A 23713-nucleotide genomic window follows, 5' to 3' on the forward strand; every position below is an offset into this window, starting at 1 on the left:
AAATTGTATTCAATGTTCATTGCGTATTTCCAGGAAACGATGTTTTTATATTTCAAATGCGATACAAATGTTTTTACAAATATTATGATCTTTTTGTCAAAAACTAATATTTTATTGTCAGTTAATATAAAACGAAATCCATTGCAAAAAAATAAACGTTAAATTTTTATGCTAATATATTTATGTTTCATAAAATAAATTTCATTACTACAATGTTACGTAGTGTTTTGTACATAAAAAAATATATTTTTTATTGTCACAAATTTAAATCATTTCACAAATTTATATTTTTCAACGATCTAACAGGAATTATCGTCATGCGAACCGATTTGTCTTCAGTCCAAAGCTTCTGACTCTATAAATTACAAACGAAATAAGCAACTTTTTCCGGGTTTTATCTTTATAAAGAATAAATTATTTTACAATACAGTTCTTAATGTCTTACCGCGTAAAAAGGAAAATTAAGTTATTTTCTTAACGAGATAAATATCAATTTATGTGCAGAATTTTGTCTAACATTTCCCGGGTTTCCGTCAACATCTTTCCTTTATGCCGATTGTACGTTTTGATCGCTCTTGAACGCATTTCTATCCATTCGTACAAATGTTCAAATATAGGACATGGAATATTCGGCGAACAAAATTCAATAGCAAAGTTCAAAGCTGCTGTAACTTTTTGTAACTATCGTGCTTTAATGCACAATAGCAGCCAATTAAACCTGTGAAATACATTCGCTTTACGTTACGCAATTGTGAATCAGTTTGAATATAGTTATGCATATTTACCGTATTTGTCCATTCTCATTATTGAAAATATAAATAATTATCTAAAATTAATTTCAGTCTTCTCTTGCTCAAACCCGTATGAAAAGAATATAGGTATTGTAATAATGATTTTCTCTGAACGTCACAAAGGCTTCTTCGTTCCAATATGATAGAAGATATACTAGAAGTTTAATTCATTCCATTGGACCCATTTTTTCGCTAACTTGCGACACACTCTATATCCAATGCGGTCATTTTCGGCACAATAGGTATAGAAGAGGTATAACACGGAACCATGCGTAACATCTAAGACTGTCTAACATCTGAAAGCAACGTAGAAGTCATTGTCATTGCTTGTAACTTATTTACATAAATACTTCCATCAGTATTTATATTTTACTTTATTTATATAAAGAAGTGTTATACCTTATCCTTTTTGTCAGAAAAATATCGATACAAATATTTCTTCCAATCGTCAGTGCTTATACTTTTGTATTCAAATTCATTAAAATAAGATAGAAGAAATGATTCGAATAGTGAAGGTCCTAACATATACTCTAGACAATCTAAGAGTGTACATCTCATTTCGTAAGAAACAAAATTAATAGTTTTAGGTTAGGTTAGTTTAATAGCAGGATTGCATGACTATTTATTTAGCGAATTGTAAAAAAACTTGAAAATATGTAGTTATTTAGTAAAAGTTTATGTTTTGTATTGATAATATTTGTCTTGTTAAAAATAATTTTAAAAATTAATAATAAAATTTTGAGTTGCTTAAAATAAGATTTATCTCGAACCCTTTTATATCTCTATCATCAGGATTAAATATTGTACAAATGATTCAGCAAAGCAATATACTTAGAAATCTGTTTCAACATGTATATGTTATAAATATAAACCAGAGAGAGGCAGACATTATTTCCCTGATATCCCATATATTCTAAAAAGTTTGTTTTACAAAAAAAATATTATAATTAAATTTATTTTATTATATGTATAATATGCATGTCCATTTTATTTTTACTTTTCATAGCCCATATACATGTTTATTATATTTTTAGTTTTATATATTACTTGCAAGTAATATATAATATGAGGTTGAACAAATATTATATCGCGAAACAGAAGAGCGTTTTATATCGATTTTTTATAAATTATCAGTCTTAATCAGTTATACATATATATGTGAGAGACACATTAAAATAGGTATTTCATATCAAATATTTTAAAAATGACTTCATTGAGAGATATTTATTTATATATTTGATACTTAAGATTTATAGTATAGCATCAAGAATTCATTTACAGATATACTTATGATTCGATCTCTATGTGAAGAATTAATATTTTATTACCAGTTGATGTACCTAGCTAATATGCAGTTCATTGCAAGGAAAATAAAATTTAGATGTTTATGCTAATATATATTTATATTTTATAAAAAAAATTACATTATTACATTATTACGATAAATTACATGTATATTGTATATAAAAAGCATATTTTTTATTGTCACAAATTTAAATGTTTCAACAATCCAACAGAAAACATCATGCAAACCGATCTATCTTCAATCCAAAGCCTGATTCTGTAAATCACAGACGAAATAAACAACTTTTTAAATTTCCAGGTTTTTCTTTACAAAGAATAAATTATAATATAAAAGGTTAACGGCCAATAACAAAAATAAAAGTTGTTAAATTCAATAAAGATTTATTGTTACAAACAATTAATTAATTAGGAACGTTTCGACAACACAGTGCCTTCGTCAGTCAAAATTAATAAAATATACAAATATCGCAATTATATATTAAATTCTCACTTCCGACTGAAGAATCAATCATGGATTTTATCATTCGACTACAATTTCCAATTAAAGACCTCACAAATGTACAGCGATTCCGATTTTTTCTGTACAGTACTTATTTGATGTTCCTATTATTATTACTCGGATGTGAAAACTTGGAACTCGTGACGAATTTAATATATAATTTGTATATTTGTATATTTTTTTATTTTTAGCTGAAGAAGGCACTGTGTTGTCGAAACATTCCTAATTAATTAATTGTTTGTAATAATAAATCTTTATTAAATTTAACAACTTTCATGCTCGTTATTGGCCGTTAACCTTTCATATTACTGTTGATACATACGAGCTTGATATAATTTAATTTTAAGAATAAATTATTTTAAAATACAGTTCTTAATATCTTATCGCGTAAAAAGGTAAATTAAGTTATTTCTTACCGAGATACATATCAATTTAGGTGCAGAATTTCATCTATCTTCATCTGGGTTTTATGCAACATCTTTCCTTTATGACGATTGTACGTTTCGATCACTCTCGAACGTATTTCTATCCATTCGTACAAACGTTCAAATATAGTACATGCAATATTCGGCGAACAAAATTTAATAGCAAAATCCAAAGCTGTTGTAACTTTCTCAAACCATCGAGCTTTAATGCACAATAACAGCCAATTAAACCTGCGAAATACATTCGCTTAACGTTACGCAATTGTGAATCAATATGAATATAAATACACATATTTACCGTATTTGTCCACTGTCATTATCGAAAATGTAAAAATCTGAAATTAATTTCAATTTTTCCTCGGTCAGACCCGAAGTATGAAAAGTATATAGAATGCTTAATAATAATATTTTCTGAACGTCACAAAGGTTCCTTCGTTCCACTATGATAGGAAAACTAGAAGTTGCGTTGAATTGGATCCATTCGTTCGCTAACTCGCGACACTCTCTGTCCCATGCAGTCTTTTCCGTCCAGTTCTCGATTTCAAAAGCAGGTCTAACATTGAACCACGTCCACCATATAAAATTATTTAACACCTGAAAGCAACATCAAAGTCATTGTTTCTATATAATGCTAAAAATATTTTTTTGAAAAATACTGGTAAAACTGTAGTTTATTACTTATATAAAAAAAGTGTTATATACCTCTTTTTTGTTAGAAAAATATTCACATAAGTAGTTTTTCCAATCTTCAGTGTTTATACTTTTGAATGCAAATTTATTAAAATAAGATTGAAGAAATGATTCGAATTCTGAAGATCCTAACTCATCCTCTAGATGATATAAAAGTACATATCCCGTTTCGTAAGGAACACATTTAATAGCTTTATGAGGAAACTTATCTTCGTGTGAGAAATTGGGTAATAAACGTCTTAGCATCCAACGAGTATTCTCAAATTTTCTAACCTGTAATACAATTTTAAAAGATGATACAGTAGGAATGCAAAAATGTGTGTATGTACAATGTCAAATGTGGTTATCTGATAACATTATTACTCCGTTTTTTCTATCTAATTAAAGCTAATACTTCACCATATTGTCCAAATTTTTTGCTCCTTCAATTCTGAGAAATTCCTTCATTTCTTCATAAATCGACATTTTACATAAAATTTGCCTGGCAATAAAAATACAGAAACTTTTATTTAGCCACAAATGATTATAATTCGCACACGTCACTAAATTTCCTGCCCAGTTCAGTGAGATGTTCCAAGCGAGCGAATAACTGATACCAGATTGATCTCCACGAAGTAGAGCCGGCGAAATAAATGCCACGCATGGACATTCTATTTTGAAATGGGCGATACTTGGTGGTAGAACACATACATCGTATCTATCTAGAAATATCATTTTACATGTAATAATGAAAAATAATTATAATCGATAAAAGAAGGAAGTATTGGTAATCCACAATGGTAAAAGTCGTTATGTATGTATAAAAAACAACAAATTTAGTTGTTATTTTACCCCATTCATAAGGTCCACACAAACTTTCGGCAATTTTCAGCGTGCTTTCAATTGTGCCTGATTTAAACGTATTGAAACTTTCATCAATAAATTCATTTTCGGCAAACACATTGCTTCTTTCACTAAGTTGCCTTTTCTTTAGTACACCCACAGCAATAATCACCGCATAAGATGGTACCGGTTTCTTTTGATTGAATTTATACACGGCTGGCCCTCCGTTCTTATATATCGATACATCTTGCAAATGTGCGGACATTAGAACTGTATAATTACTGGGTACTGTAATCTAAAACATATAAAATATACTTGCGGCAATAAAAATTAAATAGATATTTTACTTTAATTAAAACACTTTATAAGAAAACATAGATATTTATATTTAAAAACATTTAACTCGTTTTTACTAATACAATCAATTTCTTCACAAATTTATATTACTTTCACCAATAATATATTAATAATAATCGTGTGTTTTCACACAAATGAATAATTTCGGAATAAATACAAATATTACTTATTGTTAGTGTTTACATTCTTACCTCAGCAGAGTATGTAAATTTGACTGACGGTGTATCCTGGCAGGGGAACATGGCTCTAGCATATATTAGCTAGAAAAATAAAAATTGTTACATTATCTATATTAAGACATATCTTTGTTTAATCAGTTTACCTTGTTATAAGACAATACGAAGGGATGTAAACCATCAGCAGTTTGCTCCGGCATTAGCCAACGTAATGAAGGGGATTCCGGATCTGTTTTATATTCAATTTTAATTTTGAATCTGAAAGTATTGTATTATAAGTATATTCAATTTCCAAATTAATATATTTGATTAGTAATTGTATTTTTTGTAAAATTGTCTTATATTTACTCTCCGTCCTCTTTTCGAGCTAGTGGTAAGTATATATAAAACGCATATCCAATATGATGATCAAATTCAACGTTTTGCTGAACCAGTGTAACAAAACGTAAAGATAAACCCTTAGAAACATTTGTGACTCTTGTTATTTCAAGTTTATAGGTATCTAAAATCTAATTGGTTATATTACGTATTAATAACAAATTAAATAGTTTGCTCGATATAAAACGAAATGTTTACTCACTAATACGTTAATTGTAGGTTTTCTTTTTATAGTCAAAATTGCTGTCCCTTGAAGGACATTATTCTCAAAATCCACATTCAATTTTAAGTCAGTATGGATTACACGCGCAAGTTCTAATAATTCAAAGAATGCAGAAATTAAAGAAAATAAGTAATAAGTATATGAATGTAATGCCTAATAGTACACGACAAAAAATTGTATGGTGTACTTAAAATTATTATAGTAATTGCGTGCAATATTATATGTAAAATGCAAACAATTTACAGACTTGTATGATAAATACAATATATTTTATACATTTAAGAAGATGTGCAGAATGTTGTCAATTAGTTTACACTATATATAGAAGAATAATCTAATTTTGGAAACTATAAAAGAAACTAAACACTTAAAGATACGTGCAGAACGTACTGTTGTCTTTCCAACATCTTAATTAATTCTGTGAACATTTCTAATTCTATTTTCTTTAAGAAAAGAATAAATAGATAAATATAAAATGTTATATGTTATACTTATGTGGCCAATTAAATAACTGAAATACCTGGTTTCGCGTGAGAATATATATCTTTATTAGATGTTAAAATATCCATTTTAAGAGAGTCACGTTATTTTCAAATGACTTGTAATAATGAATCTATATAACTAAACTGGTCGCACTCACACAAGGGCACAGAATCACTTCTAACTCCTACCTTTACCCATTTGTCTTTGTTTGGCAACATCGCGTATTTATTACCATACCAAATAGTCAAAATACCTGTGAATACCTCATAAGTGATTGGATACCTGCTGTGAAAAATCGAACTCACTGTGTGCACAGCAGTTTAGTTTTCATTAGTTTTCTTTAGGGTCGATTTTTTTTACTTCTTTGTTTGAAATTGTAATTAGAGCAGTATACGTAATAGCGTTTAGATGAGATATGCAGCACATGCTGTTTAGATATTATAATAGCGGAAATAAAAACGAAAGAAAATTAAGAATTTAATACAGCTCTGTTTATAAAATATACACTTGAGAATTGATGATGTTCCATGGTCTCGATAAGAAATTCACGGAAATAACCAATTAATCTCACTATCCATATATATAGCAACGAATACTTAAGAAAGTAACATCTTTTGAGATTGTACATGATAAGCTTATATATGATTAATTTCTATAATTTTCTATAATTGTGAACATAAATTATTCACTTATACTAATGATATAATAGATGAGAAGTAGATGATGAATATGATAATTGACGAGATGTAGGTATGTATAAGGAGACAAAATAATTGCATTGAATGTTCGTCGCGTATACATATTTCAACAAAACAGTGTTTTTGTATTTCAAATGCGATATAAATGTTTTTAATCAATAATAGATGAACCGTGCAAAATATATATTTGCTCAAAATTCTAGTGTTTTATTAAATTATTAAAATGATTAAAATACATTCGGTGAACTGGGACCGTATATGCAATCAAAATCATAAGAAATTAAATAAACATATTGTTTTTTAATTTTTTGTTTCTCATAGAAAGAGGAAATCATTTCGGGCACCGACGAGATTGTTAAAATCATTAACCCTGAACAAATTATCATGACATATTACTCAAGTAGCAAAGATGACGTCTAAAGACATCTTATTGACGTCATAGCCCAGACCTGCATAGCTGACAGCACCATGTCTAAAATTGGGACATAAGTTTTGGACAAGTGTGCTGTATGGGAGACGTCATTTATAAGACATTATTATTAAGACATTAGCTCGGAGATATAAGAATATCAAAATGAAGAATATCGATATTATCGACTATAGATATACATTTTTCGATTATTAACAAATGTATCTGAATAATTAGTTTTTAACATTAGTTTTAACAGTAATTAAATTCATGATTTATTATAATGTAAAAATGCTTCATAAATAAAATGCACATTATAACGCAATAATATCATCGTCTATTGCCAAAACTACTTTTTCCTTTTTACGTATCTATTATACGTGTTTATAAAACAACCTGAGATAATAATATATTATATAAGATTAGTATTATACCTATTATATCTAATAAATTTCAATAGTTATACGCGAACGCGCGAATCTATATAAAATTGTCGGGTCGATTGTCGGTCTTTTTATGATAGTATCTCGAATTGTTTCGGTATTTCGGGACAGAATCGAATTCGAAGATTGTGTATGTAACATGTTACCCGTTGAAAATATTCCTGGACACGACTATTATACGGTAAAAGTAGTAAGTAGTTCAATGTCCACGTTTTGTGCACATAGAGGTCCCAGTGGACGGGTTCCATTATACTTCCATTAAAACGCGGGTAATGTGGGCATGCTCCGCATGCTTACTTTCGGATTTCTCTGTGGTAGATCCCTCTATTTTTTAATTTTAATTTTAAATTTTGATAATTATTATCGTTACTCTATCATTTATTTAAAAAATTAATAAATTCGTTCTGTGTGAATGTTTAATATTTACATCGTAAAATTCGAAAATTGTATTGAGGTTATATTCAAGTCGTGTGTCCATCAAATAAAATTAATTTCTATAACAATATACCTTTTTAAATAATTGGCTCCATTAATTAAATTAAATAAAAGACTATAAACACATACATTAAATTAATCCATAAATGCATTATAGTGAAAACTTATAAATTTTTATATTTGTTACATAGCATTCGTCAGCTGTTATTTAGTCAAAAGAATTGTATTAATGAGAGAAAGATAACATATAAGAAATTGTAGTAAAACAATGAAATTTTTCACTGATTCTGTAGCACGTTGTGCTGCACGAATTGGTACATTAAATGGATTTGAAAGATTACCAAATGTTTCTTTCGAAACACCTTTACTTCTTATTTACACAAAGGTATGAGATGAATAATTCTTCCTCTCTTATAATAATAATTATTTTTTTACATCAATATAATTTTTAGGGCGGCAGTGTACCACATTTAACAAAGGACATTTTTAAAAATGTAACAATGGAGGAACAACTGTTATCTGTCTCGCTTTCCTCAACGATATTAATGAAAGATGTTATTAAAGAGTTGGACACTTCTTTTGCCGATTTTGTTAGTATGAAGGTAGCAGAAACAAAATTATGGGACTATCAATATGCATTAAAATTTCAAAATTGTCAATTATCAAAGGACTTTGTTGCAGGAATATATAAATTTTTTATCAATACACGATCCTGCGTATACCACCAACTCTGGCTTTCAGCAATTAGATTCCATTTCTGTCTGGTCCAGAACAGGAAGAACTGTTGTTTCGGCTAGTAAATATATGGAACTTGTGCAAGCTTACAAACCAGATCTATACGTTGCTTTATGCGACGGAGATACAAATGTTAATAGCAGTGCGAAAAGAGTGTCGAAGGCGGTGCGTCGAAGTAAAACTTTACTAGAACAATGTTTAGATATCCATTTGCGCTCGGATGCTTTGAAGTCGAAGGGAATACTAGGACCAGTGGAAGGTGGTTATAATTTACAGGCTAGGGAAGAGTCCATAGATTATCTAAAAGATAAGCCTTTGGCAGGATTTGTAATAGATGGACTACATAACAATGGACCAAGTGTACAGAACATTTCATCAGAACAAATTAAACAAGTAGTACGACATACCATCGTAAGTACCAGTTTCAAATTTAAAAATTTATACAACTTACACGACTGAAAGTACTTCAATATGCTGTAAACATTTTACAGAATTTATTGCCCACCGATAAAATAAGAGTGTCAATGGGTTGTTGGAACCCAGCTACTGTATTGGATCTCATCGAATTAGGAGTAGATGTATTTGATTCGTCCTATCCGTACGTTATTACCGAACAGTCACAAGCTTTGACTTTCATGTGTGAGCATGACACTGCTGAGAATAATCAATATGCAATGTCAATAGCTGAAAAGAGGTAAGGTGAAAAACAAAACGTTCGTATTTCAAATAAATGTATAATGTAAAAATATATAAATGTATAAACATAATGCTGTTTCGCGTATTTTATTTTTCTAGGTATGCAGACGACTTTTCTCCTATTTGTAAAACATGCAAATGTCTTGCGTGTCAAAATCATTCGAGAGCGTATATCCATCATTTGCATCATACCAAGGAAATGCTTGGTTTAGTACTTTTAATGATGTACGTATTTATATATTGAATTAATCAATCTCGCACATATATATTAACAATTAGTTGTGGTTTCAGACACAATATCCATCATTATCTTCAGTTCTTCAGTGTCATTCGTGATAGTATAAAAAATGGTACATTCAATCAATTTCAGGCGAAATTTCGTCTAAAATATGCAACTACTAACTCTGAATCCACCACTGTATGAACATTATTTAATAAATTATTTGTTATATGTACAATGTATTTCATTTGGAATAAATTTATTTATTCGGGTTATCCGGGCAGGAAATTTGGATCGAGATAATTGTAGGAAGAATCATTAAAATTTTGTGGAAGATAATCTATGTCATAACTTCTAGTACATAGTAGTGGTTTTATGGGAATTAACCTATGGGATGGATCGTGTGAGGGATTTTCTGCTTCCAATTGTGCTAGTGCGCAATTACCACATAAATCAATTCCACCAAGACATTCTGCACAATGCCATCTGGTACCCTTTAAAGGTTCCTCACCACACACTGTACACTGTAGAAAAAAAATATCATTGATGAGCGATAGTTCTCTCTATGTACGATAGCTGTATAAAAAGAATAGTACTTTGTATCCAATATGTTTGTATGCAGGAGAGTCCTGTTCCTTTTCAGTCTTTACTTGGCGCAATAAATGTATCTGCCTTAACTCGGCATTATCATCATTTCCTCCGTTTAGTGTATCATCCTCCTGGAAAGAATAATAATATTAACAACTTTTCAATATCTCACTTTATATAAAACAATAATTTACAGTGCTTACAGATTCCTCTGCTACAGGCTGTTCCCTAATCTCATCTGACGAATTAAAGGAAATATCTTGATGTGGAAAGAACGTCGAGCGTTTAAATAAGAAGTGATTGTTACGCTGTTTATGAGTTAAACTTCTCTTGACATCCAGCTTTAACTTAGGTCCTCTGCCTGGTATGGGTAAACCTGCTCTTAAGAGCTTAATAAAGTACTTCTGAACTCTACTGGATACTTGCTTAGGCGTACGATTTCCTACAAAAATAAGCCAGTTATAAACATCTCACTTGCAAAGCAATATATGTTATTAGCATACCTAATGCATTCGCTATCTTGGTCCAACGTCTCATTTCTATTTCTTCTGGTGGATACACAATTAAAAGTTCTTCGAGTCGCCTTTGCTCCTCCACTGTCCACAATTGATTGAAAGTCTCGGGCTTACTCTCATCGAAGGCACGACCTCTGACCAAAATCTGTGAAAAGAGACAATTAAATACAGGGGTTTCTCTTCAAATATACGTAACGTCGATACATACCTTCCCATTTTCCTGTTCGGTTTTTGTTTGCATTTGAGGCAACACGTGTCCATGTCGAGTTTGCGGCCTCATCCGTACGTCCGGCACTGAAACGTTGTATCGCGACCAGTCGATGTAGGGAATCTCAGCGATCTTCTGCGGACCAGGTAGCTCTGGAAGATCACCGTTTTGCAGCTGTGCCACGAATGATATCGGATCCTTCAGCGCCTCGGCACGCACCGACATAAGCTTGTCCAGATCTTCTATGGCTTGAACTCTCTGAGCCTCAAGAATAACTATCGTTTTCAGGAAGGCACTGTAATCCTTGTTGCCCTTCAGTGCCAGGTGATCGGATTCGAAGTAGAATTCGTTCTCCTCCTCGTTCGGCAAACTCCTTTTTGCATCATTCATTCTCGATTCATTCGAATCTACAATAAACGGAGATACATACGCTTGTACGAATCTACAGATCTCTTTAGCGTATTCGAACACAACGTTGCACGTGTCGATATGATGATCTAACCTCACCTAACTAAACTGACAGTACATATACATACAGACAGTACTGAGGGTTGAAGTGAAGGCGCTAACGCTCCTAACCTAAAAGGAGCAGAACAAAAAAAACTGACAGTATTGACAAGACCGTGGTACTGACACTAGTATCACTACATCCGACTCATCCGAGATCGTGACGCGTGACGCTCATGGCTTATGGCTGAGGCTGACACACATTTCTTGGATAAGCCAATGAGAAGTGCTTTTGATTTTGTCCCAACTTAGACATCAGCCTATCAGAAATTATTGTTCAATAATTAAAATACAAATTTAAATACAGCAAGAATTATCTTTTATTTTGTAATAACATTGCAAAAATCAAAAGTGCGTTTTCACATTAATATTGTGTGTTTCAGTTAATTATTAATTAAATTAATATATTTGTGTTATTATAATAAATTAACTTATTAAGTTAAAATCTTACGGATAACTTATTTGTTCGCCTTAATTTCTGGTTTAATTTGTGATATTTAATTTGTGTCGATATTGAGTAAAGTAGATAATGCAAAGAGAACTAATTGTTAAAATAATTTTAGTCAGGAATAAAGTATGTCAGGACTAAATTATCGCTATCAAATATATGCGACACAATTAAGTGACTCGTCTCGCCAATCAAAATATTAATATCTTTCGTATGAAGATTCAGTTTGATTAGATTTTAATCAAATTATCTCAAATCAAGTATATTTCTACCGGAATTGAATTCGTTAAGACAGAAAAAATAACATTTGTAGAACGTAATTCCGTCACGTTGACAAGATTGTGTAACACATAAAATAAAAATGTTATAAAGATAAGATTATAACTCTATGTACATTATATAGCTGATGTAGCAAGAGTGTTAACGGACAAAACGATTATTCACTTAAAATATAATGGTAGCTTCAAGTAATAATGATATGAAGTAATCTCCGTATATTACCCCCATCATTCTTTCTGTATAATTCCGCTTTGCTCAGTGGTTACCACAATTTTCATCCAAAGTATTAAAATTTATAAAAATATAGTTTTTAAAAAATCAATAATTAAATCCCCAATTTTACTAACACGTTGTGAGTACATTTCCTTTTAAGTTTATATCGTCAAAAATGTATACACTTATATAGTAACAGCGTATTTATATTTGCTTTCAATACGAAACGGCTTGACACAATTAAATTCTCAATTAAAAATCAATCCGATTAATATGTTTAAAGTATGAAAGTCCTTTGTTCAGGGTATGTGACATACTTTGCTTGTCATTTTTGCTTCAGTCGACAAAAAGATATTTCGAAGTCATTTCGAAATATGCTATTATGCAAAATTGTGTGAAACATTATCTATATTTGGCATTACGTTGAACATCTAAGTAAGTCGGCAATCTTTTTGGAAAGATAAAGAATTAGCTCATTCTTCCCAAGGAATAATCAACCTTTAAAGCAACAGATATGTTGTTCTATTAGCTATTTCTTTTTTCACAAATAAAAAAAAATATTTACTCTTATTCGGAATTTTTTATTGTTATATCATATATAAAATTACTGCATATTTATACTTCATTTATCGACATAGTTTCAAGTAAAACATATAGTCATCGCAGATCTATGTGACCTTAATGACAATCGCTACCAAGTCCAATCACCAAAAATGGCAACTATCGTGTCGTGGAGCGATACAATTATAAATATTCCATCCTGGAATACCAAAAAGACGAAATTAAATTGCTCTTATCTATTTGTCACTCGGTTGCAATGCTATCGGTTGTACACTGATAGAACCTTGCTGACGACTTAGACGAGATTAGATGTTTTCCAATTTACCCGAGCGGAACAAGCTCGTAAAATTCGGGCAAACAAACCGTTTAACAACATAGTTCGGTTTATTCACGTGAGCGATAATTGCCAATTGTGCTGATAATTGTCAGACGGCAAATCTCACAATTCGGCGTTTAACGTTGTACAATGCTGATTTCTCGAGATTCGTTTATTCGCTCATCCTCTAACCCGCGGTGACCGACAATCAAGAAAGATAGCGAGCCGTCTGCGACGAGGATGAGTGTCTCTCCTTATCAGCGTCAGTGCTCACGAAGAAAAAAAAAGAATTAAACGACAAGCTGATCCATTAACAGTGTCGATTTGAGGCTCTGGCAGTGATAAAACCCTTCCAATAGCTTCAGTCGCGTGGTCGAGCCCGCTACCATCGTGCGCGGAGCGCCGACGACGAACTCGCGGTTGCCGTCCAGAGGAGAGAAGATAAAAACCGCCACCGCGCGCCGCCTCCGCCCTCCGCCACTACCGTCAAACGGAGAGCCCGCCAGTCCATGCGATGTGTCATTGAATTTTGAATCACTGTTGACAGTGTCGGTAGAACGGTGAAACGTGCTCCACGCTCTCGTTCCTCGTCTCGTTCGCGACATACGGAAAAAAAATGGCACACGAGGAGCAAACGGTCGGAAAAGTCGAGCTGAAGAGAGAGCTGGGGCTCTTCAGCGCGGTCAGCATCATTCTGGCGGTGATGATAGGTAAGGCACGATTATTGACTAATTTCTACATATGCAAATTAACTTCAATCTTGATTTAACTTACCTTTTATTTTTGTTTACCTTTTGTCTAATTCTTAGAACTAGAAAAAGATAAAAAGTAAGTTAAACCAAGATTAAAGTTAATCTGCATTGGTCGAAATGGACATAAGAATCTACCCTTTCGCGAATATGCGAATCGTGAATGCAATCGTCGTCTACAAGCACGATTAGAACTTAATCAGTATTTATCTCGCGTCTGACATTTAATAATATGTAAATTAAACATCGTGTACTGTACACGTGCACACGTTTTTGTTCCCGCGTGCTCGTATCATGTTCTCGTGCCAGTACGATATTCCGCGAGTTAATGATCGAGATTGTGGAACTGCAACACAGATTGCAACGCGTCTAAATGATAAAAGTGGAAATCCATGACACATTTTATTTTTATTTGCGGATTCCCGATCTCTGACACTCCCGTTTGCGATCATGCTTCGAGCGATAAACCGTAATGCGACACAAAGAAGACGATCTCGTTCAAATCCGCTACTGCATCGTGCTAAAAAAAGATTCGGCACAATGCAGCGCTCTTTGTTGCAAGTCACGAAAATTATTTTCATTCGGCATTGTTCGGCGATACAATGAATAATTAATCGTTGAACTAAACTGCATAGTATATTAAGTAGTATATTAATATGTAACCACATTCGTTCGAACGTAAGTAAAAAAAAATTACGTAAAAGATATAAATTCGATTTTCCACTGAACTGAAAAACATCTGTGTCAAGAGCAAATTAAAAAGTATCGAAAGTAATTACGTGATAAAAATAATTCCAATATACGTCATGAAATTATTCATTCTTCAGATGTTCGTCAGCGTGATAAAATTACATAATAAGAATGTGTTCCAAAAATTTCGAATATTATTCTATTTCTGTTCTGTCCCCTCTTTTTTCAACCTGATTGAAAATTGTAACATTATATCCAAATTAATGCATTCTATAAAAGAAATTAGAGAAGACTATTTACTCTGACTGAAAAAAATGTCATAAACATATTTAAAATACTAAATAGTAATGTAGAATAGTAACCACGCGATAAAATAGAACCTAAAACGCGATAATGGTTTCCTGATTTTGGAAATTAAAGAAGAACTCGATTTCGCAGAGAATAAATATGTTCATCAATTCGTTTTAATTCTTTTCGTAAGCTCCGAATTTAAATCAACGCTTCATTAGAAGCAAAGAAAGTCACTGCCCGACTTCTTCTCATGCCAATAAAATAGCCTTCTGTTATTGCGCTTTTATTTTGACCACCACTCATAAAGCGGCGAGATGTATGTATATCTGTACATCATGAAAATTACATATGCTTGCAGAAAGTTTTCTAATTTTGATAATTAAGGGAAAACTCAATTTCGCGGAAAATATTCGTCAATTAGTTTTAATTTTACGTTTCGTGATCGTTAATTTTGAATTTAAAGCAACGCATTTTTAGACACAAAGAAAGTCATTGCCCGGCTTTTTCTCGTGCCAATAATATATATTCTTGTTATTGCGTTTTTGTTTTGACCATCACTCGTCATAAAGTAGCGAGATGTATGTGTATCACGAAAGTTACATATGCTTTTAGATAACGTATAATCGCAAAAGCATTTATCAATATTTCATTAGAACGATCGTACACAATAAGTAACAATCATAAATTATGACATTCTCAGAACTGTGATGGTATAGCCTTTAGTGCAAGACAACAATTTAAAAGCAGTTAACAGTAATTACATAATTGTATAGACCCAAATAAGATACCGCTTTATACATTAAAGCTCTTGTATTTTAACAGTTGATTGACAGTGTCCGGAATGCTTTCTCACGCGGTCTTAGATACCGGGTGTTACAAAAATAAAAATATAAGATTAATAATGTTCTTTTAAGTCAATAAAAAAGTTATATCACGAAATAAAGAATTTTATATGTGCGTACAAGTCAACAGTTGCATAGATAAAATAAAAATATAAGATTAATAATGTTCTTTTAAGTCAATAAAAAAGTTATATCACGAAATAAAGAATTTTATATGTGCGTACAAGTCAACAGTTGCATAGATAAAATATTGAGCGATTAGATTTTAAATTCGAGCTAAATATTTCTAAACTACTAGAACGTTTATTTTCGTGATATAATCACTCGAAAGTTTAGTAAAAAGTTTCAAATTCTTCGAGTGTTATCTCTCGACAGACAGATCTTATCCTTTATCTGCTTTAGAATCTCCAAAGAATTCACAGTTCAAGAGAGTATTAATTACTGTGATATTGTATCTTATACGATCAAATTATATTACCCGATATAAACCAACGCAGTAACGCAATGAAATAACATCATGTTTGTCGAACATTTCATCCCGATTATTTCGATTTTAAGATCCCAATAAAAATTCTTAACAATTTATCAATAGGTAATAAAAGAACTTAACATCACGCAACCTGCACATGTTAAAATCCTAATAATAAAAATTTATAATTTATCCATATGTAATAAAGGAAAACTTAACATCACACAGCCTTCTCGTGTTAAAATCCTAATAATAACAATTTTTTATAATTCATTAATACGTAATAAAGGAAAACTACGTCACGCAGCCTACAAATGATCTAAATGCTCTCTCAATGATCAACAGAATAATAGTCCGTCAACCAATATTTTGTCTATCAATATAATAATTATATACGAAATAAAAACGTCGGAAAGGTTAATCGAGATTAAGCGGTCATCCACGTCATGAGGCATTAGCCAGCTACTGTCGTGACTCTACTGACTCCACCGAATACTACTGAATTACTTTATTAACTGCAATCTTGTTACCTCTACTGTCCAGGTTCTGGCATTTTCGTGTCACCAACCAGCGCTTTTGAGCGATCAGGATCTGTGGGATTTTGCTTGGTCGTTTGGATCAGCTGCGGCGTGCTGTCCCTGCTGGGTGCGTTGGCCTTCGCCGAGTTGAGTACCGTGGTACCACGTTCCGGTGCCGAATATGCGTACTTCATTGAAGCCTTCGGGCCATTACACCATTATGCCGGTCAAATACCGGCGTTCACCTGTTCCTGGATCTACGTGATGCTGCTACGGCCAGCGGAAGTGGCAGTAATCATATTGACTTTCGCGGAGTACAGCGTGCAACCGTTTTCCGGATACCTTTGCAATCTACCCAGCGATTCCATGATGACACTGAAGAAGCTCATAGCGATCGTAGCATTGGGTTTGATAACGTACATCAATCTCGTCAGCGTCAAGCTCTACGTAAAAGTACAGAACGTGTTCACCGTGTGCAAAGTGGTCGCCTGTATGGTGGTGATCGGCGGTGGGATATGGTGGCTAGGCTCAGGTCACGTGGAACTCCTTAATAATCCTTTTCGTGGCACCACCACGTCAGCCGGCAATATTGCCCTGGCCTTCTACAGCGGTCTCTGGGCATACGACGGATGGACCTCGGCCGCGATCGTTACCGAAGAGATCCAGAAACCTGAAGTCAATATCTTACGGAGCACCCTCATCGCGGTACCCACCATCACCGTTCTATATGTATCCATGAACCTGATGTACATGGCAGCGCTGACGATGTCGGAGATGAAGAGCGCACCGGCGGTGGCGGTTCTTTGGGCGGACCGAGTCCTGCCGTCTTGGATGGGCTTCACGATACCGCTCGGTGTAGCGTTGTCGACCTTCGGATGCGCCCTTAGCGTTCAATTCAGCGTGTCCAGACTGTGCTTCGTCGCTGGCAGGGAGGGCCATGTACCACGAGTCTTCAGTTATGTGCACATGGAGAAGATGACACCGGCCGCGGCGGTAGTTTTTCAGGGCATACTCTCGCTAGCGTGCCTCCTGCTAGGCGACATAATCGCCCTGATCGAGTTCGCCAGTTTCCTCATGTGGGTGTTCTACGGACTAGCGATGATATCGCTGATAATTATGCGACGGACCAAACCGGACGCTCCTAGACCATACACCGTACCTATCGTGATACCTTGGATGGTGTTAATCATTTCCATCTTCCTCTCGGTGCTCCCGATAGTTTACGAACCATCGTTAAAATATCTTTTCGCACTTGCATTTATCTTGTGCGGTATTGTCGTTTACCATGTATTTGTGTACAAGAAGATAAGGAATACTTTATCAGGTGAGTGTAACCAAGTGAAAAAATATATAGAAGTCTCTTATATAAAAGATTTATTTATCATTGACACTATAAAATATAATTTGCTTTACTTATAACAAAATAAAATTTATGTTTTTGCCTCTTTTCAGCTAAACTGACATACTTCATGCAAGCGTTATGTCTAATTGTCGCTCCAGATGAAAAGGAAAACTGACCGAAAATTTTGAGTTTATTGTTATGTGTATATATATGTATAATACTACGTTTACGCGAGCGTTACCTCTGTATAGTAACTTATGATAATTCCTTCGCGAAAACGGGATTTTGTATAGTAACTTACAATAATTTACTCCGCATAAATGTGAATTATCGTAAGTTACTGCAGAAGTAACGCTCGCGTAAACGTAGTATGTGTGTGTGTGTGTGTGTGTGTATGTGGCTATGCACACACATAATTACTCATTTTTATTATTGAAATAACTTGAAAATTTAATTCTTGTATTAAGCATAAAAGAATTGCCTTAATCATATAAAGAAATTGTCGAAATTGAAGAATTTCTGTATATAGATTTATATATATATATATTATTTTATATTTTAAGAGTGTGTGTGCATATGGGCGTGTAGTATGTGATTAGTATTGTACATACATAGAAAATATCGAGATGTACGAGAGTAACACAACACGCAAACAGTTAGAAAAAATAATAGTTTGTATATTGCAATAATGCAATATTACAATATTTTACTATTAAATTACTTTTTTGATATTTTAGATATAATAAATATTAAGACGAAAAAATAACGCATATTGCAATACACTTTATTTTATTTACAATGTCAGATATTTATTATATCTAACAATATTTTGCTATATTTAAAATAGTATTTCATAAACATTAAATTTTAATTAATATCTTACTTACGCTTTTTTATAACATTTTTTCAACAGTTTATAATATACAGTAAAATTATTAAAACTTTTATACAGTTGACGATAATTTTATATGAATAGAATAAGATAAATGTATAGATATAAAATTTACAGAATGCATGATTTCATCAAATATATCCAAGATATTACTCATACAAATGTTACTGAATTCATTTTTTGTGCAATCGGGTGAACAAAGTTTTAGTTCGCCATAATGAAAAAAATGCAGAAAATTATTATGATCTGATGTTCAGCCCGCTAAACATTTCATTCAGTCGTATAAATATGACAAAAAATTAAATTGACAATACATATGAGATTCATACATCTTTTCCTCGGAAATGGAGGCGAATACACTCATTTGATCAGTATCTTATATCTTCAACATAAAAGCAATTTTTAATAGATAAGTTGTAAATATAAATTTATATACATATATATGTATTTAAAGATGTAAGACATATCCATATAAACAATTATTTGTAATTTATTTGAATAAGTAATATCAATCATTGTATCAAATATATAGTCAAATGCAAAAATTTGTGAATAAAATTTTATATATAGCTTACTGTAATATTGATAAAATTCTGCTGTTGTAATTAATAATATGTAAAAAATATCATCCCTAAAAATATATCCCATTTGTAAAATAAGTTCTTACATATAAAAAATATTTTCTATATTATCTAGAATTTTTTTATAACAGTATTGATTTAAAATTTGTACAGATTAACTCTATCAGATCTTATCCAATATTATCTCTTATAAAATATTATGATCCAGTCTATATATAAAATTACTATTGAGTTGCACCACATTTTGAACAGGTTTGTCTTTCACTGAAACAGGTCAAAATATGATATTTTATAAAAGTAAAGGCTCACAGGATTAAAAATCAATTAACAACGAAAGAGCATCGAGCTGTAACTAGGTGTTAATGTTAATGTATTCACATATAATTTAAATTAAAATATGTTGACCAAAACGTTTGTTAATTTAAATTATATGTGAATACATTAACATTAACACCTAGTTACGGCTTGATGCTCTTTCGTTGTTAATTGATATATTTTACTTAAAAAAATAGAAATATTTACATTTTAGTGCTTACCTTAATATCTGATGAAGCTTTTTCCGGAATTCATTACATATAGTCTTTTCAGATGAAAGTGCCGCATCGCGTTCTCTTAATTGTTGTCTCAAATTATATATCGTATCTTCCAGTGCTTCAAATATTGCCTGAAAAGATTAAATATTTAAATTGTTAAGCAAATTAACATATAGGAATTGTATTGAGATCTATAAATATGATCTATGACTCTATAAATATGATTATGACTTACTCTAGATTCCTCTGCTGTATCAGATAAAGCGGGAGGCTCATCCAAACAAAAGAATTCTCTTACACATGAGACGCCTATGAGAAGTGGGCTACTCAATATGCCATTAACAAATGTCTGAAGGCCACATATCCTTTCTTCTAAAAAACTTGGAGCAAAATTGTCACCAAGCCATTTCTTTCTCGGTAATGCCAAATGAGTAATAGGAACTTTTTGCCTCTTCAATTGAGCTAGTAATCGAACAAAGTCCGTGTACCTCCGGAACACAAACCAGCAATCACCATTTTTCAATTCAACTCGAAGTTTGTAGACCTGGGTATCAAAAACAGAGAAAAAAATCTGTCTTTAAAATGCTTTGAAATACAACACAAATAAAACAATTTTTTTTTCTTAACTTTGCATTTTAAATAATATTACTGCATACCTTTATCATTATTCATTATGTATTTTTAAAGTTTTATACCATTAAAAGTAATAAAAGCATACATTACTACATGTGCAAAATACTTATATTTATATTAACAAGAAATATATATTAAGAATATTAATAGACTTTAATATGATATAGTAGTAGGACTATAGAATCGTTGATATAAAATTAACTAACTGTAAATCTAGCTCTTTCCTCCATGATTTCATAACCAACAATAGGTATTCTCAAGTCATCGCTGGTAAGGGGTGACTGAAGAATATCCGAATTGGTATTGTTATCATTAGTGTAATTAAATCGCTGTACGGTAAATGAATTTGAATGGCCAGATCCATTGGAGTCGGGGCTATCAAGAACTCTCACGGTGCCTGCCTGAGAACTTCTTGCTTTGCTAATTGCGAGTGTTACCTCACTAATGCATCCCACACCAGCCTCTGAATTGGACATTTTTAACTCGGACAAAACTAAACAAAACCATGCACACTTCAAATAAACAAATCAAAATGATATAAAGCTTAGACAATAGCTACTAGACAAATAAACTCAAGCGATCAACTATATTTTTTATGTAAAACACTATATTTAAGTTACATAAACGCTATACTGAAAGCAACTATACATCAGTTTCAAAATATAAGCAATAAATTGACATCAAGAGCATTTGAAACCAATTTTAGAACAAGTATTCATAACTATACATTACGTAAAATGATGATATATTTAATAAAGAAGTTTTGCACGTTAAAAAGCAATGTATAACAAATCACTTATAACAAAAGCTAAGTCATACGGTGTGTAATCAACTTAACAAATCAAAAAGTTTTGTTGAACATACTAACCTCTTAATTATTTTGACACGTCAAAATGTAATACGGAGCACTCAATTCTGTTTATTGCATCTTAATTATTTTAACACAACCATAAATATCACAATCGTTTATCATGTTATAAATATACCAGTCGCCTAGTCAACAAATCCCTTGACAAGCTTCCCTTATGTTTGTTTGACATATTGAAAGTTTGCAAACAATTCACGAACTTGAGATTCGTGATCGAGAGAATAAGGTCAGTAAAGTTAAAAACCTTCGGAGGAGAGTCTTGGGATTTGTTTCTTTTTTTAACTATGCTGAGACTGTGTGCACCGAAACCGACGTGAGAGAGGGAAACGAGCACAATACAGATCAGATGCTAATATTGCCATGTATCTTCCATCGACCATCCGGGCGTCCGACCGTCGTGTCGTAACTCGTGGTGCCACCTAGAAACTTTACACACGCGAGAGAGAATAATATAAGTGATTCGAATATAAAATTAATTAATGGATACAAAGCAATTATCTTTTAAATTAATATATCAGGGCCCGATTCTCTAACGAGAAACGTACGCGCAAACTCTGCTCTAACAGAAAGGTTGCAAATTGATTGGCTATCGCACAGTTTTTAGCCAATAAGCTTGCAGCTTTTCTGTTAGAGCAGAGTTTACGCATACGTTTGTCGATAGAGAATCGGGTACCTAATTTTATATGTCCAATGTTATTTGATCCAATTCGCTAATGAAAAAACTTAATCAAGATCTCTAAATTTGTCGAGCTTTTGAAAATCGGTAAAGTATGATCAGAATGACTTCGGCGAAATCCTAATTAATTTAATTAGCAATTAACTTATGAAGTAGTATTTTATTATAATTAGAGTTTTTCAGAGTGTTCTAAATGCAAAAATTTTAGCTCCTCTAATGTATATATTGCGGAGTAGACGGATCAAAGAATCGTAGCTGTTCTTAAATTAATTAAGTAACTCAGTCCTAGTCGTATTTTAGATGCAATTAGCATGTGCCGGCTCCGCCTGGGCAACCCGCGACCTTTTTAGCGCCCTAAATGAAACCGAGCGGAGCAAAAATTTTCCAGAAGCCGATAAACGCGATAATTTTCCTTATCACATCGCGCTATAAAGACATAAAATGTTAAGTTCGAGGGTCTCCATCGACCCAAGGCCCAAGGCTCTCTTTTTGCGATGATCGATCGGGCGTACGCTCGGCGACGGCGACTTCCGTATGACAGATCAAGCAGACTTTGTCGGCAATGTCGAAGCGTACTCTTTGTACATTTAATAAGTTATTTTCGATCTTATTACAGTTTTACCCCTTTCCCCTCCCTCTCCCCATTTTTCCATAAAAAAAGGAAAGGAACGGCTTCCGACCTCGTGGCATTAGACATTGACGTTCGTATCGAATGTATACTCGCTCCTTGCGGGTTGCGAGCGAGTAACGTTACATCACGCAAGACAAAGAGAGGCTCGCGTAACCGTCACACACAGCAAAAATGGAGCATGTATCAAATGTAATTAACACACAACACGGACATAGTTCGCTTAAGGGCGCGTACGACAGAATATACGCCCAGTAATTCGTTTACCGATATCGTGTGGACAGCACATCGACTGTAAATACTCCGATAAAAAAGACGAGGTGGAGGAGCATTCAATAGCTCTAAAAATAAGGCGCGATTCAGGGGCAAAAGCGAGGACGATAGTCTTAATTTCTCTTTAATGCTAAACATGTGTTAACTTGCATATGTTAACTGCAGTTAACTTGTACACAACTTGTCCACAGTAAAATTTCTAGTAATTCGTCGTTATATAATCGCTAACTCTTCTTTTCACATATCAAACAAAAAAATGTTTAATTCTATCCATATTAATAAGTTTGTTCAAAATTATTCTAATCCTC

The 23713-nt window shown here is 32.6% G+C and overlaps 5 protein-coding genes across 7 annotated transcripts; 2 read left to right on the forward strand and 3 right to left on the reverse strand.

Moving 5' to 3' along the window:
* Positions 1-2225: 2225 nt before the first annotated feature.
* LOC139816113 (leukotriene A-4 hydrolase-like) lies at positions 2226-6348 on the reverse strand. The gene is made up of 11 exons (XM_071783456.1): positions 6187-6348; positions 5646-5758; positions 5414-5574; positions 5212-5323; positions 5081-5149; positions 4542-4827; positions 4110-4411; positions 3723-3983; positions 3319-3614; positions 3012-3251; positions 2226-2352 (listed from the first exon to the last, which is right to left on the reverse strand). The coding sequence occupies exons 1-10, from the start codon at positions 6233-6235 to the stop codon at positions 3023-3025; spliced, it is 1878 nt and encodes a 625-aa protein (XP_071639557.1). The 5' UTR covers positions 6236-6348; the 3' UTR covers positions 2226-2352; positions 3012-3022.
* A 1568-nt stretch (positions 6349-7916) lies between these two features.
* On the forward strand, positions 7917-10023 carry LOC139815825 (queuine tRNA-ribosyltransferase accessory subunit 2). Its single transcript, XM_071783004.1, has 7 exons — positions 7917-8013; positions 8326-8519; positions 8587-8736; positions 8816-9280; positions 9361-9563; positions 9665-9790; positions 9857-10023. The coding sequence occupies exons 2-7, from the start codon at positions 8403-8405 to the stop codon at positions 9987-9989; spliced, it is 1194 nt and encodes a 397-aa protein (XP_071639105.1). The 5' UTR covers positions 7917-8013; positions 8326-8402; the 3' UTR covers positions 9990-10023.
* On the reverse strand, positions 9588-11768 carry LOC139815826 (ZZ-type zinc finger-containing protein 3-like). 3 transcript variants are annotated; one of them, XM_071783005.1, is made up of 6 exons: positions 11604-11768; positions 11097-11503; positions 10877-11033; positions 10577-10815; positions 10382-10504; positions 9588-10309 (listed from the first exon to the last, which is right to left on the reverse strand). In XM_071783005.1, exons 2-6 carry the CDS (start codon positions 11484-11486, stop codon positions 10058-10060), a joined length of 1161 nt encoding a protein of 386 aa, XP_071639106.1. In that variant the 5' UTR covers positions 11487-11503; positions 11604-11768; the 3' UTR covers positions 9588-10057. The 3 variants fall into 3 exon arrangements, with proteins under 3 accessions (XP_071639106.1, XP_071639107.1, XP_071639108.1); XM_071783006.1 differs by having other exon boundaries at positions 11599-11762; XM_071783007.1 differs by having other exon boundaries at positions 11633-11730.
* Positions 11769-13671: 1903 nt separating this feature from the next.
* On the forward strand, positions 13672-19080 carry LOC139815823 (b(0,+)-type amino acid transporter 1). The gene is made up of 3 exons (XM_071783003.1): positions 13672-14130; positions 17005-18303; positions 18432-19080. Exons 1-3 carry the CDS (start codon positions 14037-14039, stop codon positions 18494-18496), a joined length of 1458 nt encoding a protein of 485 aa, XP_071639104.1. The 5' UTR covers positions 13672-14036; the 3' UTR covers positions 18497-19080.
* A 4-nt stretch (positions 19081-19084) lies between these two features.
* Snx16 (sorting nexin 16) lies at positions 19085-22235 on the reverse strand. Its single transcript, XM_071783008.1, has 5 exons — positions 21829-22235; positions 21167-21453; positions 20563-20871; positions 20331-20458; positions 19085-20058 (listed from the first exon to the last, which is right to left on the reverse strand). Exons 2-5 carry the CDS (start codon positions 21434-21436, stop codon positions 20019-20021), a joined length of 747 nt encoding a protein of 248 aa, XP_071639109.1. The 5' UTR covers positions 21437-21453; positions 21829-22235; the 3' UTR covers positions 19085-20018.
* Positions 22236-23713: the final 1478 nt, after the last annotated feature.

The sequence above is a fragment of the Temnothorax longispinosus genome, chromosome 7 (assembly GCF_030848805.1).
Source record: "Temnothorax longispinosus isolate EJ_2023e chromosome 7, Tlon_JGU_v1, whole genome shotgun sequence".
NCBI lineage: Eukaryota > Metazoa > Arthropoda > Insecta > Hymenoptera > Formicidae > Temnothorax > Temnothorax longispinosus.

What these genes read in the sequence shown, in the direction of transcription:
- LOC139815825 (XM_071783004.1), top strand. Translation starts at nt 8,403, where the DNA reads ATGAAATTTTTCACTGATTCTGTAGCACGTTGTGCTGCACGAATTGGT. An exon ending in TACTTCTTATTTACACAAAG is followed by an intron (nt 8,520 to 8,586) that starts GTATGAGATGAA and finishes TATAATTTTTAG; the next exon opens with GGCGGCAGTGTACCACATTT. An exon ending in ATGTCAATAGCTGAAAAGAG is followed by an intron (nt 9,564 to 9,664) that starts GTAAGGTGAAAA and finishes TTATTTTTCTAG; the next exon opens with GTATGCAGACGACTTTTCTC.
- LOC139816113 (XM_071783456.1), bottom strand. Translation starts at nt 6,235, where the DNA reads ATGGATATTTTAACATCTAATAAAGATATATATTCTCACGCGAAACCA. An exon ending in GCTCGAAAAGAGGACGGAGA is followed by an intron (nt 5,324 to 5,413) that starts GTAAATATAAGA and finishes CAATACTTTCAG; the next exon opens with ATTCAAAATTAAAATTGAAT. An exon ending in CAAAAAATTTGGACAATATG is followed by an intron (nt 3,984 to 4,109) that starts GTGAAGTATTAG and finishes ATTGTATTACAG; the next exon opens with GTTAGAAAATTTGAGAATAC.
- Snx16 (XM_071783008.1), bottom strand. Translation starts at nt 21,436, where the DNA reads ATGTCCAATTCAGAGGCTGGTGTGGGATGCATTAGTGAGGTAACACTC. An exon ending in AGGAAAGAGCTAGATTTACA is followed by an intron (nt 20,872 to 21,166) that starts GTTAGTTAATTT and finishes TTTGATACCCAG; the next exon opens with GTCTACAAACTTCGAGTTGA. An exon ending in AAGCTTCATCAGATATTAAG is followed by an intron (nt 20,059 to 20,330) that starts GTAAGCACTAAA and finishes GACCTGTTTCAG; the next exon opens with TGAAAGACAAACCTGTTCAA.
- LOC139815823 (XM_071783003.1), top strand. Translation starts at nt 14,037, where the DNA reads ATGGCACACGAGGAGCAAACGGTCGGAAAAGTCGAGCTGAAGAGAGAG. An exon ending in CATTCTGGCGGTGATGATAG is followed by an intron (nt 14,131 to 17,004) that starts GTAAGGCACGAT and finishes TCTACTGTCCAG; the next exon opens with GTTCTGGCATTTTCGTGTCA. An exon ending in GATAAGGAATACTTTATCAG is followed by an intron (nt 18,304 to 18,431) that starts GTGAGTGTAACC and finishes GCCTCTTTTCAG; the next exon opens with CTAAACTGACATACTTCATG.
- LOC139815826 (XM_071783005.1), bottom strand. Translation starts at nt 11,486, where the DNA reads ATGAATGATGCAAAAAGGAGTTTGCCGAACGAGGAGGAGAACGAATTC. An exon ending in CAAGATAGCGAATGCATTAG is followed by an intron (nt 10,816 to 10,876) that starts GTATGCTAATAA and finishes TTATTTTTGTAG; the next exon opens with GAAATCGTACGCCTAAGCAA. An exon ending in AGCCTGTAGCAGAGGAATCT is followed by an intron (nt 10,505 to 10,576) that starts GTAAGCACTGTA and finishes TATTCTTTCCAG; the next exon opens with GAGGATGATACACTAAACGG.